Consider the following 22,254-nt stretch of genomic DNA (forward strand, 5'->3'; position numbering starts at 1 on the left):
CTGAAGCTCTGGCTGACAGCCTAGAGGAGCAATGCATATCTTCTTATGTAAACCTGAATATCAACCACATTTATAACATTCATAGGAAGGTCAAGCGTACTTTAAAGCAAACAGAGGACTGCTTAGACCACATCACCCCTACCACCCCAAGAGAAATATATAATATCATTAAGTACTTAAATTCCAAGAAAAGCTCCAGGTCTGGAAGGAATCACCAATAAAATCATAATAATTCTCCCTAGAAATGCCATAGCTCATACAGTTAACATAACAAATGCAATAATAAGACTGCAACATTTTCCCATAGCCTAAAACTGATGATATAACAACTGTAAAAAAGCCAGGAAATGAGACAAACACCCCCAAAGTTACAGGCCCATCAGCCTACTATTTAGGATTGGTAAAATCGCAAAGAAAGTAAACCTCTGTAGATTACAGGATACAACAGAGAAGCTAAGAATCATTTCTAATGAACAGTTTTGTTTCAGAAAAGAGCACATTACTGTACAACAAATACACCGAAAATTGGCACACATTACACACGGTTTCAATTGGAACCAACACACACTGCAGCCAATTTTTTGGATTTTACAATGGATTTTGACAAGGTCAAGCACCAACGTTTTCTCTACAAACTCATAAAAGCAACTGTACCCATAAATCTCGTAAGTCTGATCAAATCTCATCTCTCTCTCTCTCTCTCTCTCTCTCTCTCTCTCTGACAGATACATGCAGGTAAAATTCCATGGAATTGTGTCATCCAGACGAAAAATTCTGGCAAGTGGTCCTCAGGGCAATCTGTTGGTCCCCGTATTCTTCACAAAATATGTAGCAGATATCCCGCAAAATCCATGAATAATCATCACAGTACTATATGCTGGTGATACATAGGCTGACCATACGTACCGTTTTTTTCATATTTTCCGGGCCTCCCTTCGTTTTAATAAAAATGTCAATTTTGTAACGGTTTGAATAAAACTATAAATATACTTTAATTGGTGAATCATAAATTATTATTCATAACCTATAATGGTATATCAGTATCACGGATACCAGTAATTTGTATAACCATGGAGTCGCATTGTTCAAACTAAATATCGAATCTGCAGTGATTTTTCAGAGAAAATAAAAAATACATGTTGGAAACACTCGCGCGTCTCAGACGAGGCATCTGTTCTTCTGCTATCGACTGTTTACCAATTGAGATTGAATGTTTTGCAATGAAAGTATACATATATTTCAATATATACACAAGTCAGAGTTGAAGAACTGAAAAACGTTTGTAACTTTGCAGGAAACAATTACGCTAAATTGTTAAGATCATGGGAATACAAGATTTTTGTCCTTGGGTCCATCAATTGACAGAATTTTAAACATGTTTAATGGACTTCGTTCTTACTTTCTTTCTCAAGAAAAATTCCTTGTTATGTTTCGAAAATTGTTTGAAGATCTCTATTTGAAATTGTGGTTGTCATTTGCAAGAAATTTGGAACAAACATACATTAGCTAAATTGAAAAAGATAATATTTCAGCTAGAGAAGTAGCCATAAACATTGAAAATCTTGTAAACAATTTAGAGTCCAGAAAAAATGAAGTGGTACTGATGTTAAAAAAACAACTGAAAATGTTAGTAGAGTCAGGAAAAATTAATAAGCCTAACTTTTTTGAGGTAGTTGATAATTTCTATGAAACCAGCTTAGAATATATCAGTAAATGGAAGTGCAGTTTAGGAAACACTGAGAAGTTCAAATGGGTGCTACTAAGACACCTGAAAGGAAAGAAATACAGGACAGCCTGAACGTGGTACTCATCACACGCAAAGAAACAGAAGAAACTTGTGTATTTGATCAGAGGACCCTCATAAAATCTATAATTGTAAGGAAGTTGGACACATGGAATAAAGAAAACATTCCTGTATCCGATAGATGGGTACAGACTTTTTTTTTCTGAAATGAGCGAAAAACGCCTAGATGTTCAAGACTTTTGTAATATTGTAGGTTTGTTCTTTGTCTTCCAGGAAGTACAGCACTTGTTGAGAGAATAGTTTCTGTTATGAAGAGGGTATGGTCAAAGGAGAAATCTAGATTAAGTGTTGAGACAATGAGGGCTATGTATCATGGACACATAGACGTTTTATGATAAGGTATTGAAAGACCGAAATTTGATCAGCCTAATGATAGGGCAATATTGGCCATCTCTCAGCCCCAAGCTGGCAGTCAGAAGATTACAGGATAGCCTTTGGTCTCTTGCAAAATGGTTCTTGGATTGGAGGATTCAGATCAATCCACAGAAATGCTCAGCTATGCTTTTAACCAGAAGAAAAGTGCTCATCAATGTCGACATCTAATCTATGGAAAAAAGATCCGAGGGAAAACAGAAATTAAATATCCGGGAGTGAGTTCAACTTGACAAAAAACTTACATTTAACAGTCACGTCAACCTCATCTGCTGCAAGATATCCAGAGCTCTAGCCTAGCTTTACTCCATGATCAACCACAGAAATAAACTCCATATACAAAACAAACTACTAACATACAAGATGGTGATATGTCAGGTATTACTTACGCCTCCCATGCTTGGAGCTGTACCTCTAAGTAAAATATCTTAAGACTACAGAGGATTCAAAACAAGTGCTTACGAATGATCCTGGACGCACTATGGTACGTCAGAAACACACAGATCCATTGGGAGACCAAAACTCCATCTCCTCCTCTCCTACACGAATTAGCAGAAAAGTTCTTCTCCAGAGCAAGCACTCATCCTAATCCACTTATCAAGCAAGCCTCTGATTACGATGTGACAGTATACTGCAAGCACAAAAGACCTAAATCAATCCTGATCCCAGCTGAACTCAACTGACCACATTGCCCGTAATGGGTGAGCATACAGTTCAAAACAATCCCATTCATCAGTTTACTTATCCAGACAAAGGGAAATATAAAAAGCATATTTGCTTCGCCCATCTAGATTGTAATGTTGTTGTTGTGGTTGAATATATAATACTTCTAACATATTAAAAGATAATTCAATTTAAGATAAGATAATTCAATTTAAGATAAGATAATTCAATTTACGATAACATTAGGTTATATGAGCGATGAAAAAACTGTAGGCCTATTCAGCTTGTTACGTAAATGCAGAAAAAAAATGGAAAAACAATAATTATGAAATAAATAACTCAAATTCCTTAGTAAATTTCTAATTTAACTTATTTAAAATGTAGAAACATTGAACAATTATTATCTTATTGATATTTGAATGAATATTCTATAAAATAATACAGTCATCACAAACTATCATTACAAACACGATTTATATTATCACTGTCATCCGAGGTATTTTTCCGTTTGAAGACAGTACCAATGTACTTATCCATAGTTGAAATAGTAGGTAATATTATCGCTACTAATCTGACAAAATTCTGCTACACTACGCTGCAATAATGGTTGCTGGTCAATCGTTGCAAGATAATGCATTACAGGAAGCTTTGAACTTCCCCGTCACTTTCATCACGCGTTCGTAATCAGGCGACTGTTGATATTGACTTTATATACACATTCAAAACTGTAAGGAATTGTTGAATAATAATATAACAATGTAGGCTTAATTACAGTAAAGGGAGAAAAGTCAAAAAACAGAATATTGTTCCTGCCCCGGGCCCTGTCAATAAAGTCTAAGTCAAATAAGTCTAAGTTTTGGGGAGGCCCCGGTGAGCCCCGGCTGAATTTACCCACTGTAGATGGGCGAGAAAATATGTTTTTTATATTCCCCTTTATCTGGATAAGTAAACTGATGAATGGGATTGTTTTGAGCTTTATGCTCACCCCTTACGGGCAATGTGGTTAGTTGAGTTCAGCCGGGATCAGGATTGATTCAGGTCTTCTATGCTTACAGTATACTGTCGCATCGTAATCAGAGGCTTGCTTGATAAGTGGATTAGGGTAAGTGCTTGATCTGGAGAAGAACTTTTCGTGTAGGAGAGGAGGAGATGGAGTTTTGGTCTCCAAATGGATCTGTGTATTTCTGACGTACCATAGTGCGTCCAGGATCATTCGTAAGCACTTGTTTTGAATCCTCTGTAGTTTTAGGATATTTGACTTAGAGGTATGGCTCCAAGCAGGGGGAGGTGTAAGTAATTACCTGACATATCACCATCCTGTATATTAGTAGTTTGTTTTGTATATGGAGTTTACTTCTGCAGTTCATCATGGGGTAAAGCTAGGCTATAGCTCTGGATGTCTTGCAGCAGATGAGGTTGACGTGACTGTCAAATGTAAGTTTTTTGTCAAGTTGAACTCACTCCCGGATATTTAATTTCTGTTTGCCCTAGGATCTTTTTTTCATAGAGTTGGATGTCTTCATTGATCATCACTTTTCTTCTGGTTAAAAGCATAGCTGATCTTTTCTGTGGATTGACCTGTATCCTACAATCCAAGAACAATTTTCCAAGAGAGCAAATGCTATCCTGTAGTCTTCTGACTGCCAACTTGGGAGCTGAGAGATGTGGCCAATATTGCCGTATCATCTGCCTACAGTGCTTTGATGGTTGTTCTTCGATTTTGCGGGATATCTGCTACATATATTGTGAACAATAGGGGCCACAAGAGAGAGCCCTGAGGAACACCTGCAAGAATTTTTTTTCTGGACGATACAATTCCATGGATTTTTACCTGCATGTATCTGTCAGAGAGATGAGATTTATGGATACGTTTACTTTTATAAGTATGTGGAGAAGACCTTGGTTCTTGACTTTGTCAAAAGCCTTTGATAGATCAGAAAATTGGCTGCGGTATGTTGGTTCCAATCGAAACCGTCTGTGATGTGTGCCACTTTTCGGTGTATTTGTTGTACAGTACTGTGCTCTTTTCCGAAAGCAAACTGTTCATTAGAAATGATTTTTAGCTTCTCTGTTGTATCTTGTAAGCTAGAGAGGTTTACTTTCTCTGCGCTTTTACCAATCCTAAATAGTAGGCTGATGGGCCTGTAACTTTGGGGGTGTTTGTCTCATTTCCTGGCTTTTTTACAGTTGTTATATCATCAGTTTTAGGCTATGGGAAAATGTTGCAGTCTTATTATTGCATTTGTTATGTTAACTGTATGAGCTATGGCATTTCTAGGGAGAATTATTATGATTTTATTGGTGATTCCTTCCAGACCTGGAGCTTTTCTTGGAATTTAAGTACTTAATGATATTATATATTTCTCTTGGGGTGGTAGGGGTGATGTGGTCTAAGCAGTCCTCTGTTTGCTTTAAAGTACGCTTGACCTTCCTATGAATGTTATAAATGTGGTTGATATTCAGGTTTACATAAGAAGATATGCATTGCTCCTCTAGGCTGTCAGCCAGAGCTTCAGCTTTATCTCCATCGGAGTGTGCCATTTCTTGCTTGTCCTGTATGGGGGTAAGGGTTGATTTTTTCTACGAAGGATCTTCAAGAATTTCCATATAGTATGATCAGCAGGGTTTAGGGATGTTAACTTCTTTTCCCACTTCTCATTTCTGTGCTTTGTAGTGCGTCTCTTACTTGTTTAAGTTGCTTAGGTTTTTTGGTCTTGCAGGGCACTAGAATCATGGCACCTCTTTCTGGCTTTCCTTTTTGTCCCGATTAAGGTCATAATATTCTCTGGGATTCGGCTGGTTGAATGGATGTGTGCAGTTCTGTTGACTGATGCAATTTTTTTTTTTTTTTTTTTTGATTTGGTCCGTTAAGGTTTTCACTGCAATAAATATCTCTTTCTTTTGCGGATGATAGGCACTCGGCCAATGTGCTCCGTGAGCTAGTTTGTCCCTGCTATGAATGAATGCGGGGGGGGGAAGAATTGATCTGGTGTGTGTGCCTTATTTGAGTACAATAGGATTATGGTCTGAATAATTTAATGATATTTGATTTTTTTAAAAATAACAATGTCTAGAACGTTCAATCTGCCAATAGGGCCGTGATGGATAGGGTTGGCAACACCAGCAACTATGGCCGAATTGGCTACTGTGTAATTGTGTAGAGTGTGGCCGCTTTTATTAACTGTGGAGCTGAACCAGGCAGTTGGTTCAGCATTCAGATCCCCCTGCCATAATAATGGACTCTGTACAGCCGTGGATGGAGTCCAAATATGACATTAATAGTGGGTTGCTGGGTGAATTGTATGCTGCAAATATCTTCAGACTTCCTGCAGTCTTGGTGTTGATTTCTGCTCCCGTAATCTGCAAGTTGATGGTTTGTGTATGGTATTGTGGTTAAGGTAGGGATTGATATAGATGGCAGTACTTCCCCCCTTTGGCGCCGAGTCTTACTTTTGGATTATTAGCAGGTTTCAGGTGGGTCGTTGATCAGCATTATGTTGGTGTTTTGTGTGAGTGCAAAGTCTTGTAGCTTTAATGTCTTGTTGGTGAAGCCGTTAACGTTCCAGGCGGGGATCATGATGAGTTGGGTTGTATTTTAGTTTTGTTCAGTGTTGATGGCTGCTAGTATGGAGTGGGTACCTTGCAGGAATCTCTTCGTCGAGGATGGCGATGGTTAGTTTGTCTAAATTCCTGTAGAATAATGACTAATGAGGCTGTTAGTTTGGTTTGTATGTGTTCTATCCTTTGGGTGTTGTGATTTTTCTTGACTTTTATGGATAAAGTTTCTTCGGTTTGTAGAATAATTGAGATGGGGCCTTCGAGTTGCAATGGGGGCAGGTGATCGTGTGTATCTTGTAGCTCCGTTGTTTTTAGGGTGTGGATGCATCCTTTGTATTTGACAGGATGGGGTCCACCCCAATTGGCACATCTGGCTGGCGTGGTTCTTGGCTTGGTGCTTTTATCCACATTCTAGCCATCTGTACCAGGCTTTGCATAGCTTTTGGGCATAGCCAAACATTTGACTGTATCGGCATTTCCCAGCTGATGCCTCCTTTCTAAGTGGTTCTGTGGCTATTCCGATAATCACAGACGGCGGTTATCGCGTAAATCTGTTTGTACGTGTTGTGACCTGCCACAAGGACTAGTGGCATTGGTCGCTTCTCGGACCTGATAATTCTGCTGACCTTGATCGGTGTTTGGTTCTGCTGGGAGGTCTGCCGCGATCTCCTCGGAAGTGATTCCTTCAGTGACTCCTCGGGGTGCCACCTTATGATTTCTTTTACTGCTTGGAGTGAAGGTGTGATGGTTTAGTTTGTTGTTGTTGTCCATGACTTTTCTCTCTCTAGTCTGTGACTGTTGTTGGTTGGATTTTTATCCCTTGGTGGGTGTTTCTGGCCCAGGAGTAGTGTTGGGTTCTTTCAGGTTTCTTGGAACCGTGGTGCATTTTTCTTTGTCGTGGAGGGTTAGCTTGAGGACATTTTCCTTTTTCCCTTGGACTGCTTATGCGGTTGTGTCGCCTTCCATATGGTCGTCTGCCGACCTGCGCCTTTTGTTTGTGTGTTCTTCCGTGGAGTCTGTCTGTCTGGGGGTTCTCAGATGGGGGGGGGGTCGTGTTTTCTCTTTCTGTGATCTGTTTATCTTCTTCTTCGATGCTTTCGGGTTCATCTGCCTGTGGGTACAGGTTTAGGAAGCTCGGTCGTCCCGTGGTTAACTTTTTTAAGTAGTAGTTTGAATAGTTCTAGTGCTTGATCTCTATTTAGATGTTGGAAATTTTTGAAAGCTCTCCATTTCCAGCGCGTGTATATTTTGGTTGCTGTAATATTGATCCAAATTTCTATAATTTCTATAGAGCTTAAACTAAATTGATTAAGCCTCATCTTGGTAGGTGCTTTTATTACTTTTAGTCCTTGATTACGGGGGTACGTTGCTGTTCCGGTTGCACGGTTGATTCGATCAGAGTACCAGTAAATGTTTCTTCGTATTCTCTGCTCCTTGGAAAACCTTGAACTGCTGCCTGAAATAAACAATGTTTATTCTTGTTCACTATTCAGCAGACACTAACCCAAAGTTAGTCATTGATATTGTTGAGGTTAGTTTATGTTCACCAGAATAAATAAATAAATAAAATTTAAAAAAAAAATGTTGCAACAATTTAGCAATAGCCTCACATTTATGATCATTACTTTAAGGGCCCCGGAGCTTATTCGTTTAGAATTTAATCAGTGAGAATTTCTAAATAATAACATATAAATGTATGCATAATTACAGTAATGGCAGAAAAGTCAAAAACAGAAAAATGTTCCGACCTTGGGACCGAATAAAAAAGTTCTGGAGTCGCGCCGCGGTGAGCTCCGGCTGAATTTAACCAGTTTGAAGAAGTAATATATAGTATTTACTGTTATTTGTAACCTACTTTTTTCCTTCAGTAATGATGATTAGCTTCACTTAATGAAGGATGTTCTTAGTTTATTTCAGAATATTACCATTAGAGGGAGTGCTTAGTTTCAAACATCTGTATAGATGAAATAATTGGAGTGGGAATAGTTTTTAGCATACATTTAATGATTTATAGAGTGATATTAGCAGATGAACATATCTGATATATATCTGGAATTTTAAAAGAGGCGTGAACTTATTTTTTTCTCCACCAGTGATATTAAATTTTAGATTTACAAATGAATTTAAGTACTTTTGATGAAAGTAGCAACATGAAAGAAAATAAAAATAGTAAGTGAGACAGATTTAGTATCATTGTTTATCTTTTTAATAATATTTCTTTTAGTGCTACACGTCTCAAAGAAAGCTATTATGCTCCTTTCGTTGTCAGGCTTTATCTACCTAGTGAAGAAATGTTGAAATAGTAAATGTAATCGATTTTCAAATCTTACCTATATTGCAGACATTTCAGGATTATCCATAAATGTCTTTATTTTGTCCTTAATTTTTTTTTTTTTTTCTTCACCTTGGCATGGTGAAGTGGCTTGCGTGTTTCTGGGTTGTACTGAGCAGTGCCGTCGATTAGTTATTCCACCAGCGGGACCTCCGAAGCTTGTACGGTCGATACTGAAGAACCAAACTAAGAGGGATTCAGACTGGGCGCGATGGTATTTCAGAGGAGCAGCTTTCCAGCAGCGTCTGCTACCCCATGGGGGGGGGGGGAATAGCTAACTATAGAGCTTATTTAGTTACTCGGACATGCTTTGAGGCAGAGTAGTATAGGCTGGATAGGAACAGAGGCAGATTTCTTGTCCTTTTGGACGGCAAGATTCATAATATTGATGATGGCGTACCATAGCTCTAGTTGAATGTGTTACTGCCAATACTCGCCCAAGCGATCGTCATCGTCGGAGAAAAGACCCCCCCCTCCTCCATTAAAACCATGAATATATTATTTGCAAAAATTTTAGAGAAGTTTTATTTAGTAACAATAATTGCATGTAACAATATATGCACTGTGCCATTTTGAAATTGTAAGTAAATCGCAACTAAAGTCTTTTTAAATTGCCTTTTTCATTTTAACTTCGTCAGATATTTGTTTGTCAGATACTGTTTTGTGCACTTTCAACATGTTTTCTTCACAGCTCATCAGCCATGTATTGATGCTAGTTAATTATGGAGCTTCATGTAACCACCTACCTTATAATTCTACATCTATCTTTTTTTTTTTTTTTTTTGTCAGTAACTTTTCTTGTTTCACCACTTCCCAAACAAGTACCTCATTATCACTTACCAACGGGTGGCAGTTCTGATACCTCATTAACAACTACATCTTGTGAGGATATTACCAAACCCAACACTCCTCTAAAACCTTCAGTTGCTTCAATGACTTGCTGCTTGATTGTTATCCCTCAGAAATTCGACACTGATACAGAATTGCATAACTGCATATCAAGAGTTAAGCAAATAAGTAAAGAAGGAGTAAAATGGATGAACAGTGAAATCAAGAGCAATATTGGAAAAAAAGATATTATGGAGAAGGTACAGTATAAGATAGTCAGTGGCAATCAGATGCATAGGAAGTATAAAGTGTAGGCTAGGAAGGTGATTAGCATAGTAAAGAAAGAAAAAAATGCAGTATGAGAGGAGATTGGCCAGTCAGGCCAAGAATAATTCAAGGGACTTCTTCCAATATATGGCAAGCAAGAGGAAGAATAATTATAGCAATCTGACACTGGTGGATAGTTGAGCAGAGGGACCATTGCAAAGGATATATGGGAATTATTTAGTGAGTATTTCATCAGTGTATATCATAGTGGTATATCAGTGTAAATTATGCTGTGCAAAAAGCAGAAGGGCAGCAAGTATTAGAAGAATTAGAGAAAAAAGAATCTGGTTGTATGAGGTGTAAATTTGGTTAAATGTTAATATAGCTGTGGGAATAGATGACATTAAATAACCAGATATTTTGAAGGAACATGCAAAAGACTTTTGCTCTTTGTTTCCACACTCTTCCTTTCTTTCTTTCTTCCTTCCTTCCTTCCTTCATATCTGCATTCCTGTAATTAAAATCTCCCATTAGGATAACCTTCTTTTTTATATGCCCAAACAATTTGCCTAAATATTTCAGAATGAGTACCCTCCACATTCCCTAGCTTATATCAGCATCCTATTAAATATATTATCTTGTTAATTTCAACTTCACATTCAAAATCTTCACATGTACCATCATTTTCAATTTTTCACTTTCTGTCCTTCTAGAAAATTATATATCCTTCCATTTCTATTCATGACAGTACATTCTCATACAACCAAGTTTCACTTACACCAATTATCTTTGGATATTCTGATTAATGCAACAAATTTAGCTTCCTTATTTCTCATACTCCTTACATTAGTATATAAACATAACAGACCCACTCTCTTTGAGGTTATCCTATCAACACTATCACTCCCTACTCCAATTGCACTACATCCCCCCTCTCTCTCTCTCTCTGGTCTGACCAATTCCATTTCCCTGATCCTGAATCTGCCTCATCTCCACCTTTAGGCATTCCATCCCTTTGTCCTGCCATAATCACCTTTTCAACCTTGTATCCATTGTTGTTCTTCTTTCCTTCACACAGCCTACTTCACAGGCTCTCTGATCATTACTTACACTAACTTCACCAAACTCATTCAAATGAGTTTTATCAAACTTAAACTATTCCATCTTACCTTCAAATTCACTCTGTAGATTCACAAACTGAACACACTTTGCCTTGCACAACTCTGCCATCTTGCCAGTCATTATATCTCCTTCTCACTCAATATTATCACATCTGGGTAACACACTGCTTTTTCAACAACACTATTATCCTTTACCTTCCACAACAATTTTCTCAAATCCTTGTTCGATTCTTTTTTTTAATAATTTAAGTCAGTTGTAACCATGACTACCCCTTATTCTGATACCTGCTTATTCCTTTCATCCAAAGCATCAGTTCATTTTTTTTGTGTTCCAAGTGTAAAACATGTTTAGACAGCTAAGTTTGGCAAGTGAAAGATGAATGATTGTTATGGGAGATTTTAACTACAGTAGTATAAATTGGAGAGAGGAAGATGCATGTAGCAATAGGGGAATGGAATTTCTAGAATTCTTGAGGGAAAAACGTCTTAGGCAACATGTAACAGAGGGAACAAGAGGTTCAAGAGTTTTGGATTTGGTTATAGCATCAGAAGAGTTGATAATAACTGCGTTGACATCTCTCCCACCAGTTGGAGAGAGTGACCATATGGTTTTGACTTAGAAAATGAATAGACATGCAGGAGTATCAAAGAGATGGGAACTTATGTGGAATTATAATGCAGGTGATTATAACAGTCTTAGACATCAACTTCGGGAAGTTTCATGGAGGGAGGAATTGGAAGGCCGGGATATCATTAGTGCGTGGGAAATTGTGAAAGAATATTTGTTAGCAGCAATGGTAAGTTGTATACCATGAGTGAAGAAGAGGACACAATTTGGAGTAAAGTGGATGACAAACAATATTAAACAGGAATTGCGTGCGAAAAAGAGGCTATGGAAGCGATATAAGGAGACAGGTGAAGAGAAGATGCATGAAGAATATAAGACAAAGGCCAGAAGAGTGACTAATGTGGTAAGGAAAGCAAAACGGGAATATGAGAGGAGATTGGCCCTAAGATCCAAAGAAAATCCTAGGGAATTTTTTAGCTATGTGGCCAGTAGGAGGAGAAATGACTGTGGAAGAATATTGTGGGATAAAAATGGGAATAGAGTGACTGATGCAGAGGACATAGTGGAATTGTACAATGAACACTTTATTGGAGTATTTCATCCTAGAGATGTCAGTTTTAATGCTAGAGGGATAGGGCTAGTTCGAGGTTTAGAGGTACAGGAGGAGAGTGTGTTTCAGATACTGAGTACTCTGGATGTCAGTAAAGCTTTGGGATTGGATGGTATTTCACCATGAGTTTTGAGAGAATGTGCTAGGGAACTGACAGTGCCTTTAACCTGGCTTTTCAATGAAAGTCTGGCTTCGGCAAAGGTGCCTAGGAAATGGAAGGAAGGTAAGATAGTGCCATTGCATAGGGACAGTAGCAGACTGGAAATGTCTAATTATAGACCAGTTTGTGTGTCATCAGTAGTTAAGATCTTGGAGAAAGTAGTGAGGGACTGTATACAGCATTGGGCAGATGAGGGTAATGTTATCTGTGAGAGTCAACATGGATTTGTGAAGGGACGCTCTTGTTTTAGCAATATGCTAGCCTTTTATAATAAAGTTACAAGAACATTAGATGAGGGAAAGGCATATACTGCAATTTTCTTAGACTTAGCGAAAGCATTTGACAGGGTTCCACATGATAAGCTGATATTTAAGTTGCAGCACATGGGTCTGGATGTCAGATTGGTCAACTGGATTCAGGATTGGCTGTCTGATAGGTATCAGAGAGTTGTGTATGGTGGAGCAGTTTGAAGGAGGCAGAGGGTTACAAGTGGGGTCCCACAGGGCTCAGTACTAGGACCTATATTGTTTAACCTTTATATCGATGACATTGCCAGTGGATTGCAAGGGGATATTCAGTTGTTTGCGGATGATGCGAAGCTGGGAAGGATTATTAGTAATAGTGGTAGCCCTGCAAGAGGATTTGAATAAGCTAGATAGATGGGCAAATGAATGGGGGGGGGTGTCAGTTTAATTTAATGCAGCAAAATGTAAGGTCTTGAGGTTTGGAAAACATCGATGGGATGCTGCATACTCTATGGGAGGAGTTATACTGGAGGAAGTAGGGGAGACAAGAGATCTGGGGTTGATGATTGATAGAAACCTAAAGTTTAGGGGACATATTGCAAAGGTGGTGAAGGTAACACAGAGGATTGCTGCAATTATGAGAAGGACACTGACCTGCAGAGATAAGAGGATTATCATTCCGTTGTATAAGTCTCTGATCAGACCACACTTGGACTATTGTTCTCAGATTTGGTCCCCAGGATTTGAAGGGGATAAATTAACTGTGGAAAGGATACAAAGATGGATGACAAAGATGGTTTCAGGACTGTACAATGTTAGTTATGAGGATCGGCTGAGGGAATGTGGACTGCAGAGTTTGGTGGATAGAAGAAGGAGAGGTGATATGATTGAGACCTTTAAACTGTTGAGAGGTGGTTACAGGGTTGATACTGGGGAGTTCTTTTGCTTGGTTGAACATGAGAAGGACACTGACCTGCAGAGATAAGAGGATTATCATTCCGTTGTATAAGTCTCTGATCAGACCACACTTGGACTATTGTTCTCAGATTTGGTCCCCAGGATTTGAAGGGGATAAATTAACTGTGGAAAGGATACAAAGATGGATGACAAAGATGGTTTCAGGACTGTACAATGTTAGTTATGAGGATCGGCTGAGGGAATGTGGACTGCAGAGTTTGGTGGATAGAAGAAGGAGAGGTGATATGATTGAGACCTTTAAACTGTTGAGAGGTGGTTACAGGGTTGATACTGGGGAGTTCTTTTGCTTGGTTGAACAGTGGGAAGGAGTGATGATAAGAGGCCATCACTCCCTGGAAGTTACGAAAGGAAACTGTGAGCAAGAGGGGTGAGGAGTGGTTTCTTTGCGTGGAGGGTGGTTGAACTGTGGAATGCATTGCCTGATGGAGTGGTGAGAGCGAGAACGGTCAATGAGTTTAAGGAGTGGTATGATAGACTTTATGTTCTTAGGAAGGACCTCCCATGATGAGTCTTTTGACTCCATGGAGGCCTGAATAATAATAATGTTATGTGTACCTTTTTATTCATCACCTGTCTAATGATTGAATTCTCACATAATGCTGTAAGATTATCCATCAGTACCTTCATATTACTGAACTTTTACCTCATTCGTACCTGCTGACTCTTGCCTAAGCTCCTCTGTTCTTTTCTCTTTGCTATTTTTATTACTACTACTTCTACCCAGTCTCTGATTAGGTAGAAGTAGTAGTAATAAAAATAGCAATACTACCTCCTGTTTTGAAACACTAACTTATTACACTTCTCCCATACATTAATTATTATTATTACGGGCAACTCCAAGGAGTTCTTAGTCTCATCAAGGGAGGCCCTAAATATCATGTCAAAAACAATTATTCAGCATCAGCACAGTATCTATCATACTTTGCTTTGAAATCATTTACAGTCATGGCACCCAGAACAAACTCAGGCAGCTTATTCCACTTATTCATCACTCTCCAAGTAAAAAACCTAGCTCTAACATCCTTGCTAACTACACTCTTGCACAGTTTCCATGGATGGTCCCTAGTTCTCCTACCACCAGACCTGTTCTGAAAAATTTCTTCTGAATTAATCTTGTAAAAATCCTTCAGTAATTTGAATGTCTCAATTATATCACCCCTTTTCTGCCTATCAACCAATTTCTGTAACCCACAGATCTTCAACCTGTTCTCGTGAGGTTCATTTCATAGACCAACTGTCATCTTGGTCACTCGCCTCTGGATCTTCTCTACCTCCTCTCCATCAAGAAGAAACCCTGGCTCCCAGATCTAGGCACAATAGTCAAGATGGGGTCTTATCAAGGCTCGCTAAAGAGGAACAATAACTTGCTTGTCTCTGCTCGTCAAAGTATTCTTCAGTAACCAAGTGATCTGATGAGCTGATTTTGCCACTTTTGCAGTGTGCCCCTAAACTTCAACTCCCTATCCACCAACACTCCCAAATCCCTGGCCTCATCAATCTCCTGGAGTACAGTTCCACCAGTGTGGTATAACCTGCTAATCTTTTCACCCCAAAATGCATAACCTTACCCTTTGCCACATTAAACTGACATCCATTCTCCTTATCCCAGTCTGCCGATCTTCTAATTAATATATATCTATTTTTTTCTCTACTTAGAAGTCCACAAATCTTTTACATTTTTTTTTTTTTTGTCTATTGGAATAAAAAAAAAAAAATAGGATATTTTCCACCTTTCTTATGGAATATTTTGCTGAATTGTGAAATATTTCATAACATTTTCCATGATTAAATATTTGTATAAAGAATGGTTAGCTGCCCTTTGTTTACAGATTTTTTAGCTATTTTGTTTTTTGTAGGATGCTGTATTGCTCAAGAAATAGCCACACTGAGAATAGTTATACATCATTATTGATATACAACTATATCAAAGATTTTTAAGAACTGTAAGATCTTAATTTTAGAATATTCTATATTTTATGTATATGATTGATTTCACAATAAATGATCTTTACAAAAAAGTAGAGTTGTTTGCTTAAGTGTCAGCCCCAATTATTTTGAGACAAAGTAAAAAGAAATCAGATATAAATATTTAGATAGCAAAGATCAATTGGAGCATATAGCATCCTCAATATTCCTGACCCAAAAAACTAATAAATCTACTGATTTAAAGTTTATTTTGAAAGATATAATATTATGGAAACCATACCTAAATGGTATCTTGTTGTTTAAGGAAATTAACAATATTCACTAGATAATAACTAAACATTTAATTATTACTTCCTATATTCTTCCTATATCGTATATTATTACTTCCTATATGGCCGGCCTGGTTGGCCGAGTGGTCAGTGTATCCACTCTCCAGCCAAAAGGCTGCAGGTTTGAATCCCGCCGTGGGCATGGATGTTTGTGATTATCTGTGAAAATACTAGTGGTGATGTTGGGCAGTAGATACCGTTGTTGGAGATGATGATGATAGTTGCAGTTCATTGTAGTTGTTGGATTCAGTAGTGGAGACAGAGATTTGTAGAGTAGGTGGCCTCCCGCGATGAGTCTTTGAACTCCCTGGAGGTGTTATGTAATAATAATAATAATATTTCTGAAGTTAAATCGGCATCTTCAGGGATGACTTGCATCCCTGTAATAATAATATTTCTGAAGCTGAATCAGCATCTTCAGGGATGACTGAAGCAAATTTAATTTCAGAGACTTTTCCTCAAATCTGCTGCAGCCATTACCAATTATCCCAACCTAAGCAAATACGGTGGTGTCATTCTGCCTCTCTTATGGAAATATATCTGCGTGTCTACAGATAGGAAACCCTATCTGTAGACACTCAGTTCAGCAGGCAAGATCACTCAACCAAAGCCTATAGGTGGCATAATTATATGACTTTAGGTCTTTCTGTATAACTCCTGTTCCATCTTTGTTACTGAAGTGTGCATGCATGCATTTACTATAAGTTTATTAATCCCTGAAGATGCTGAAACTTTGGTGAAATATAGGAAGTAATAATTAAAATTTTTAATTATCTTAGTCTACGTTGTTAATTTCCTTAAACAACATGATGCTGGTGAATCAGCGTATAAGCCTAAGCACAAGCCAGCACATACCTAAACATTGTTGAAATTCTTTTCAAAATGCTAACGATTTTGTTGGATCTTCTAATTTGAGAAAAGATTTTTTGATAACAGACTTATAATAGAACCAAAAATCAGTATAAAAATGAAATATATAGGAGGCGAAGAACCAAACTATATATCAGTGAAATAAAAATATAAATAAGAAACCTGAAATAATCCAGATAAACATTAGAAATATTGAAAAAAATGTGAATTTTGAGGGAATTTAAAGAGAAAGGTGATTAGCAAGCACATGAGCAGTGCAAAGCACATGCCAGAAGGTCGACTAGTATTGTAAGGAAGGCAAAATAGGAGTATTATTATTACAAGACACCTTCAAGGACTCATTATGAGAGGGCACTCTACTCCACTGTATTCAACTTGCCATCTCTTGTACTTAATCTTCCAACTGCTATTACCACAACATCACTACTACCAAACACGCATCATCTACCACCACTAACAGTATTTTTTTTGTGGTGTGATCCCTTTATAGCTGCACGATCAGATGTTATATCAGCTCACATATTACAAGAATGTGCTAGGGAACTAGTAATGCCTTTGACCAGATTGTTTAAGTCTCAGTTCTGAGTGGAAAGAGAGGAAAATAGTTCATGGCATAAAGAGCCTCTGAGACTGAGGTAGCTAACTACCAACTGATCGGCATATCAACAGTGGTGGCCAAGGTATTAGAGAAATTGGTTAAGAGAAAAATCCAGTAATGGATGGATAGGGCCAAGGTATTAGAGAAATTGGTTAAGAGAAAAATCCAGTAATGGATGGATAGGAATGAGATATTATATATGGTGAGGTAGCATGTTTTGTGAAGGGTGGGTCATGCCTTAGTAATGTATTCAGTTTTTATAATCAAGTGACAGCTGAATTGGTTAAAGGTAATAGCTACTGCTGGATGTTTGGAAAGGAATTTGACAGAATTCAACAGGAATTTTGTTACATAAATTGCAGCACATGAGGATGGATTGCTGATGGAGAGATGTGGCAGTAGGAACAGAGTCTAAGAGAAGGCCTGGGGTGGTGATCCAGAGCTCTTTGGTTGGACTACCACTATTTAATTTGTACATTACTGATATAGGAAATGATCTGAGGTGAAATGTTCACTTATTTGCTGAAATAGATATGGATAGTTAATAAAGATGATGTAGAGATCTTTAAGGATGATTTCATTAGACTGGCAGGATGGGCAGAGTGTAAGGTTATGCATTTTGGAAATTGATCAGGGAATTGAAGCTGGAGATTGAGAAGTGTTTGTGGATGGGGAGTTGAAGTTCAGAGGACACATTGCAAGCAGCTAAATAGCTAATAGGGTTATCTTGTTATCGAAGCACATCTTTGAAACAGAGACAAGGATGCTATTATTTCCCTATTTATATAGGACCCATGTGGGATACTATGCACAGATTTGATCACCTGTGTCTCTTGGTTGAGGGAGAGGTGAAGAAGATCCATAGGGAGTGATCAAGATGGTGGCAGGTCTATGGAATGCTACTTATGAGGATAGGTTGAAGATTTATGGGTTAGAAATTGGCTGCAAATGGAAAAGGGGAGATATGATAGATATAAGTTACTTAAAAGTTTTTATAAGATTGACATAGAGGAAATGTTTCAGTACATGGAAAACTAGGAATCACTCTTAGAAATTGAGGAAGAGTGGTGGTTAACAAGGGTGTTAAACTGTGGAAGATAGAGATATCTTGTTATGAAACTGCTATGAAACATATAAGGTGACAAGGTATCAGCTAAAATTTATTGGTATGAGAATAAGGGAGAGTAACATATTTAATTTCCTTGTGCACACGGGATTAAGTAATGTTCTATGTGAACTTATTGCTGATACAGAAGTAGGTATGGATAGTTAATAAAGATGATGTAGAGATCTTTCTGCATCATCATATAACATGGGGTATTCCATGTGATCAAATTAAAAATTAAATTGAAGATGCATAATTTTGTATTTTGATAAGAGTGTTTAGATAGATAGTTTTTTTTTTTGCAAATCATGACTGGCATTGAATGTAGTATGATCTATCTCCCATTGACTAACAATATCATCTAGATGTGGCTGAAATTGTCATAAAATTCATGCCTACCAGGAGAAAATTTCATTAAAAAAAATAAGAAACAAGTAATAATTCATTTAAAAAAATCGTATATACTTAAATGGTTAAGAAGTGTAGAAAAACAAAATTTATTAAAACTTCAATATAATTTGCTAAATATCACATGGGCATCATCAGAGAGAGATCAGTTAACTAAATGTAAAACACAAATCAGAAGTAAGTCAATTGAGTCACATTGCATGAAATATATTGGAGTTTTAACGATTTTTTATACACATTAACTGTTTTTAGTATATATGACTAGCATGCACATTCCTTTAAAACATCTGATTATTTTTTAAAAAAAAAGTTAAATTTTTTAAAGAAATTATTAATAAACAATTTAAGTCCTACCATGTCAAACCTTCTTATGTATATGTGTGTGTGTGTATATATGAATTCTCAAAAATTTGCAAAATAAAAGAATTTTGATATGTTGAAGTTATATATTTCTATGTATGATACAAATATTCTTTATTAATAAGTTACTTCACATAAGTTTATTTTAAATCAGCTGATGGGTTTTTAAGAACTGTCTTCAATGCGTTATTTTATTTTCTTATTTTTATTCCATTGTATAAGATCCTGATCAGACCACACTTAGACTATTGTTCTCAAATTTGGTCTCCAGGATTTGAAGGGGATAAATTGACTGTGGAAAGGGTACAGAGGCAGATAACAAAGATGGTTTCAGGACTGTACAATGTTAGTGATGAGGATCGGCTGCTGGAATGTGGACTGCAGAGTTTGGTAGATAGAAGGAGAGGTGATATGATTGAGACTTTTAAACTATTGAGAGGTAGTTGAGTTCTTTCACTTGGTGTGAACAGCAGGAAGGAGCGATGACAAGGGAAGTATTCATTTGCTTCATTGACTCCGAGAAAGCATTTGACAAAGTCCAACATATAAAATGATTGAATTGTTAAAAAGAATTGCATTAGATGGTAAAGACATCAGGATCATCGAAAACTTATATTGGAACCAAAAGGCATTTGTTCAAGTTGATGACATTATTACAGATTCCATTAACATCAAACGAGAGTAAGGCAAGGATGTGTGCTGTTGCCTCTCCTTTTTAACATGTATTCAGAAGCCATCTTTTAAAAAGAAGGGATTTATGTAAATGGTGAAATCATCAGTAACATCCAATATGCTGATGACAGCTCTCCTGGCTGAAATATTCAGGATCTTCAAAATCTTCTCAAACTGGTGAACGAAGAGAGTGAAAAAATGGGATTAAAAATAAATATCACCAAAACTAAATGCATGGTCATAAGCAAGAAACCAATTCCTAATTTCAGCACTTTCTTTAAACAGGAAACAAATAGAAAGACTGACAAGATTTAAATATCTCGGATGCTGGTTAAATGAAGAATGCAATCCAGAAATTGAAATATAAGTTAGAATTGAAATGGCAAGAAAAAAATTTCTCCTGATGAATTTAATGCATGGTTTAATACTGTGTATGGTCTGTACTGCTGTGCAGAAACTTGGACCTTGAAGATAACATTGATTAAAAAAAAAAAAAAAAAAAAAAAAAAAAAAAAAAAATTGAAGCCTTTGAGATGTGGTTATACACAGTGATGAGCTATGGAAATTTTAACAAAGGGCTCGCATCGTCAAGGGGAAAAAAAAAAAAAAAAAATTGAAGCCTTTGAGATGTGGTTATACACAGTGATGAGCTATGGAAATTTTAACAAAGGGCTCGCATCGTCAAGGGAAAAAAAAAAAAAAAAAAAGCCGTATTTCACACAAAAACTTTTATTAATTGATTGGCTACCAGAAGGGAGAAGGGTAAAGATAGCACATGCACTTATTTTATTTTCAAACTTGGGCGCATTCGTTATAGAGAAGTTGAAACAATAATTCCAAATAATTTATACGCTGCTGAATAGACTAATTTTTGTTAGGTTACCACCATATGAGTTTGTTGCTTAATATGTTTTAAAAAAAAGTTTTTTTTGAAAAAATAAAAAACTAAACAAGAACAACAATGGGCTCGCAAATTTGAGAAAAAATTAACAAAGGGCTCCTGCGAGCCCCTTTAGCTCACCACTGGTTATACAGATGAATATTAAAAATCCCATGGACAGCAAAAATGTCCATTCAAGAAGTACTTGAACAAATGGGGAATCGCATTAACTTTTAGATACCATAAAAAGAGAGAACTGCATATCTTGGTACCTTCTTTGTAATGAAAAATATAAGATACTTCAATTATTATAAAAGGGAAGATAAACGGAAGAAGAGAACAAGGAAGATGAAGAAAATCTTGGCTGGAAGACATCAGGATTGCTCAAAATTTGCCGAGGTGGTTGCCAACCTTTGATAGGAGATAGCGCTTGAAGAAGAAGATTAATAAGTTACTTCACATAAGTTTATTTTAAATCAACTTTACCACGAGTTGCCTAGTGTTGCACTATTGCACTACGTGCAGCCGCAAACTTGACTTACTTGTCTGTTTGCTTACTTGGGTAAAAGGATTAAAAAACCTAGCTTATAAAATTGCTTGGTATCTTTAACATAATATATACCCATGGTAAAATACTTCCTACATATTACTCTTCTCATCCTGAGATTTTTATTTAATGAGGTCAAAGCACCTTATGGCAGCTTGTTTGGGTAAAATATTTATAAGCTCTGTATTACTTCACCTTTGGCATGTTTTAGGTCTGGTTCCCACTGACCTCAATAAAGGTCGAAACCAGTATGGGTTTCGACCTTTATCGACCATTACCTTAATACATAGCATCATATATTTCTGCAAGGAAATGTGCTTTGCATTAGGGGAAAATTCTAAGGAAAGTGATCAGAGCTTGCTCCACTTTTACCACGAGTTGCCTAATGTTGCACTACATGCAACTGCAAACTTGACTTACTTGTCTGTTTGCTTACTTGAGAAAAAGGATTAAAAAACCTAGCTTATAAAATTGCTTGGTATCTTTAACACAATCGTAATATTTATTTTTTATTTTCAATGATTAGAATGTGAGTATAGTGCAGGGGTCGCCAAACTTCTTTGACCGTCGACCCCTTCAAGAGTTTCTCGACTTTTAATCGACCCCCTCTATTTTACTATTAAGTAATTATAATAGGACAAGCAAAAAAAGACGCTCATGTGAGTTTTTAGATTGTTTATTTTATAGTTACAGTGTTTATTGTATGTATAATATAGTATCTATTATTATATTGGCTTATATTTTTATATTTTATATATTATTTGATAGGAAGAATAAATAATATATAAAATATAAAATTTAATTTAGATAACAAAATAACAATGATACAATCTTCCTATGTGAAAATAAGACTTAAATAAAAGAGCCAATAGGCTTCACCTTGCCAATGTAACATTATTTAAATGAAGGGATATTAAATCCCAGATTCGGCATGAAACTCTTTGATTCCGATCTTTGAGTTTCTTATTTGACTTTGAAATAGTGTGGGATTTAATATCCCCTTCATTTAAATAAAGAAAATAAGACTTTTATTAACTTAGTATACAATTTACT

At 36.9% G+C, this 22,254-nt stretch overlaps 1 protein-coding gene across 2 annotated transcripts in view; it reads left to right on the forward strand.

Annotated features, from left to right (window-relative positions):
- Positions 1-8,224: 8,224 nt before the first annotated feature.
- Positions 8,225-22,254, forward strand: part of Cln3 (CLN3 lysosomal/endosomal transmembrane protein, battenin) — a 191,661-nt gene continuing 177,631 nt past the window's right edge. Inside the window, exon 1 of one of the 2 annotated variants that reach the window (XM_090410118.1) lies at positions 8,225-8,566. In XM_090410118.1, coding sequence (XP_090266244.1) covers positions 8,515-8,566 — 52 coding nt within the window. In that variant the 5' untranslated portion in view covers positions 8,225-8,514. Of the gene's footprint in view, positions 8,567-9,197; positions 9,310-22,254 lie in introns of those variants that run through there. The other variant, XM_090410119.1, reaches the window with a different exon arrangement.

Source organism: Typopeltis vanoorti, chromosome 20 (genome assembly GCF_054136105.1).
Source record: "Typopeltis vanoorti isolate ZY-2024b chromosome 20, IOZ_Tvanoo_1.0, whole genome shotgun sequence".
In the NCBI taxonomy this organism is placed as follows: Eukaryota; Metazoa; Arthropoda; class Arachnida; order Uropygi; family Thelyphonidae; genus Typopeltis; species Typopeltis vanoorti.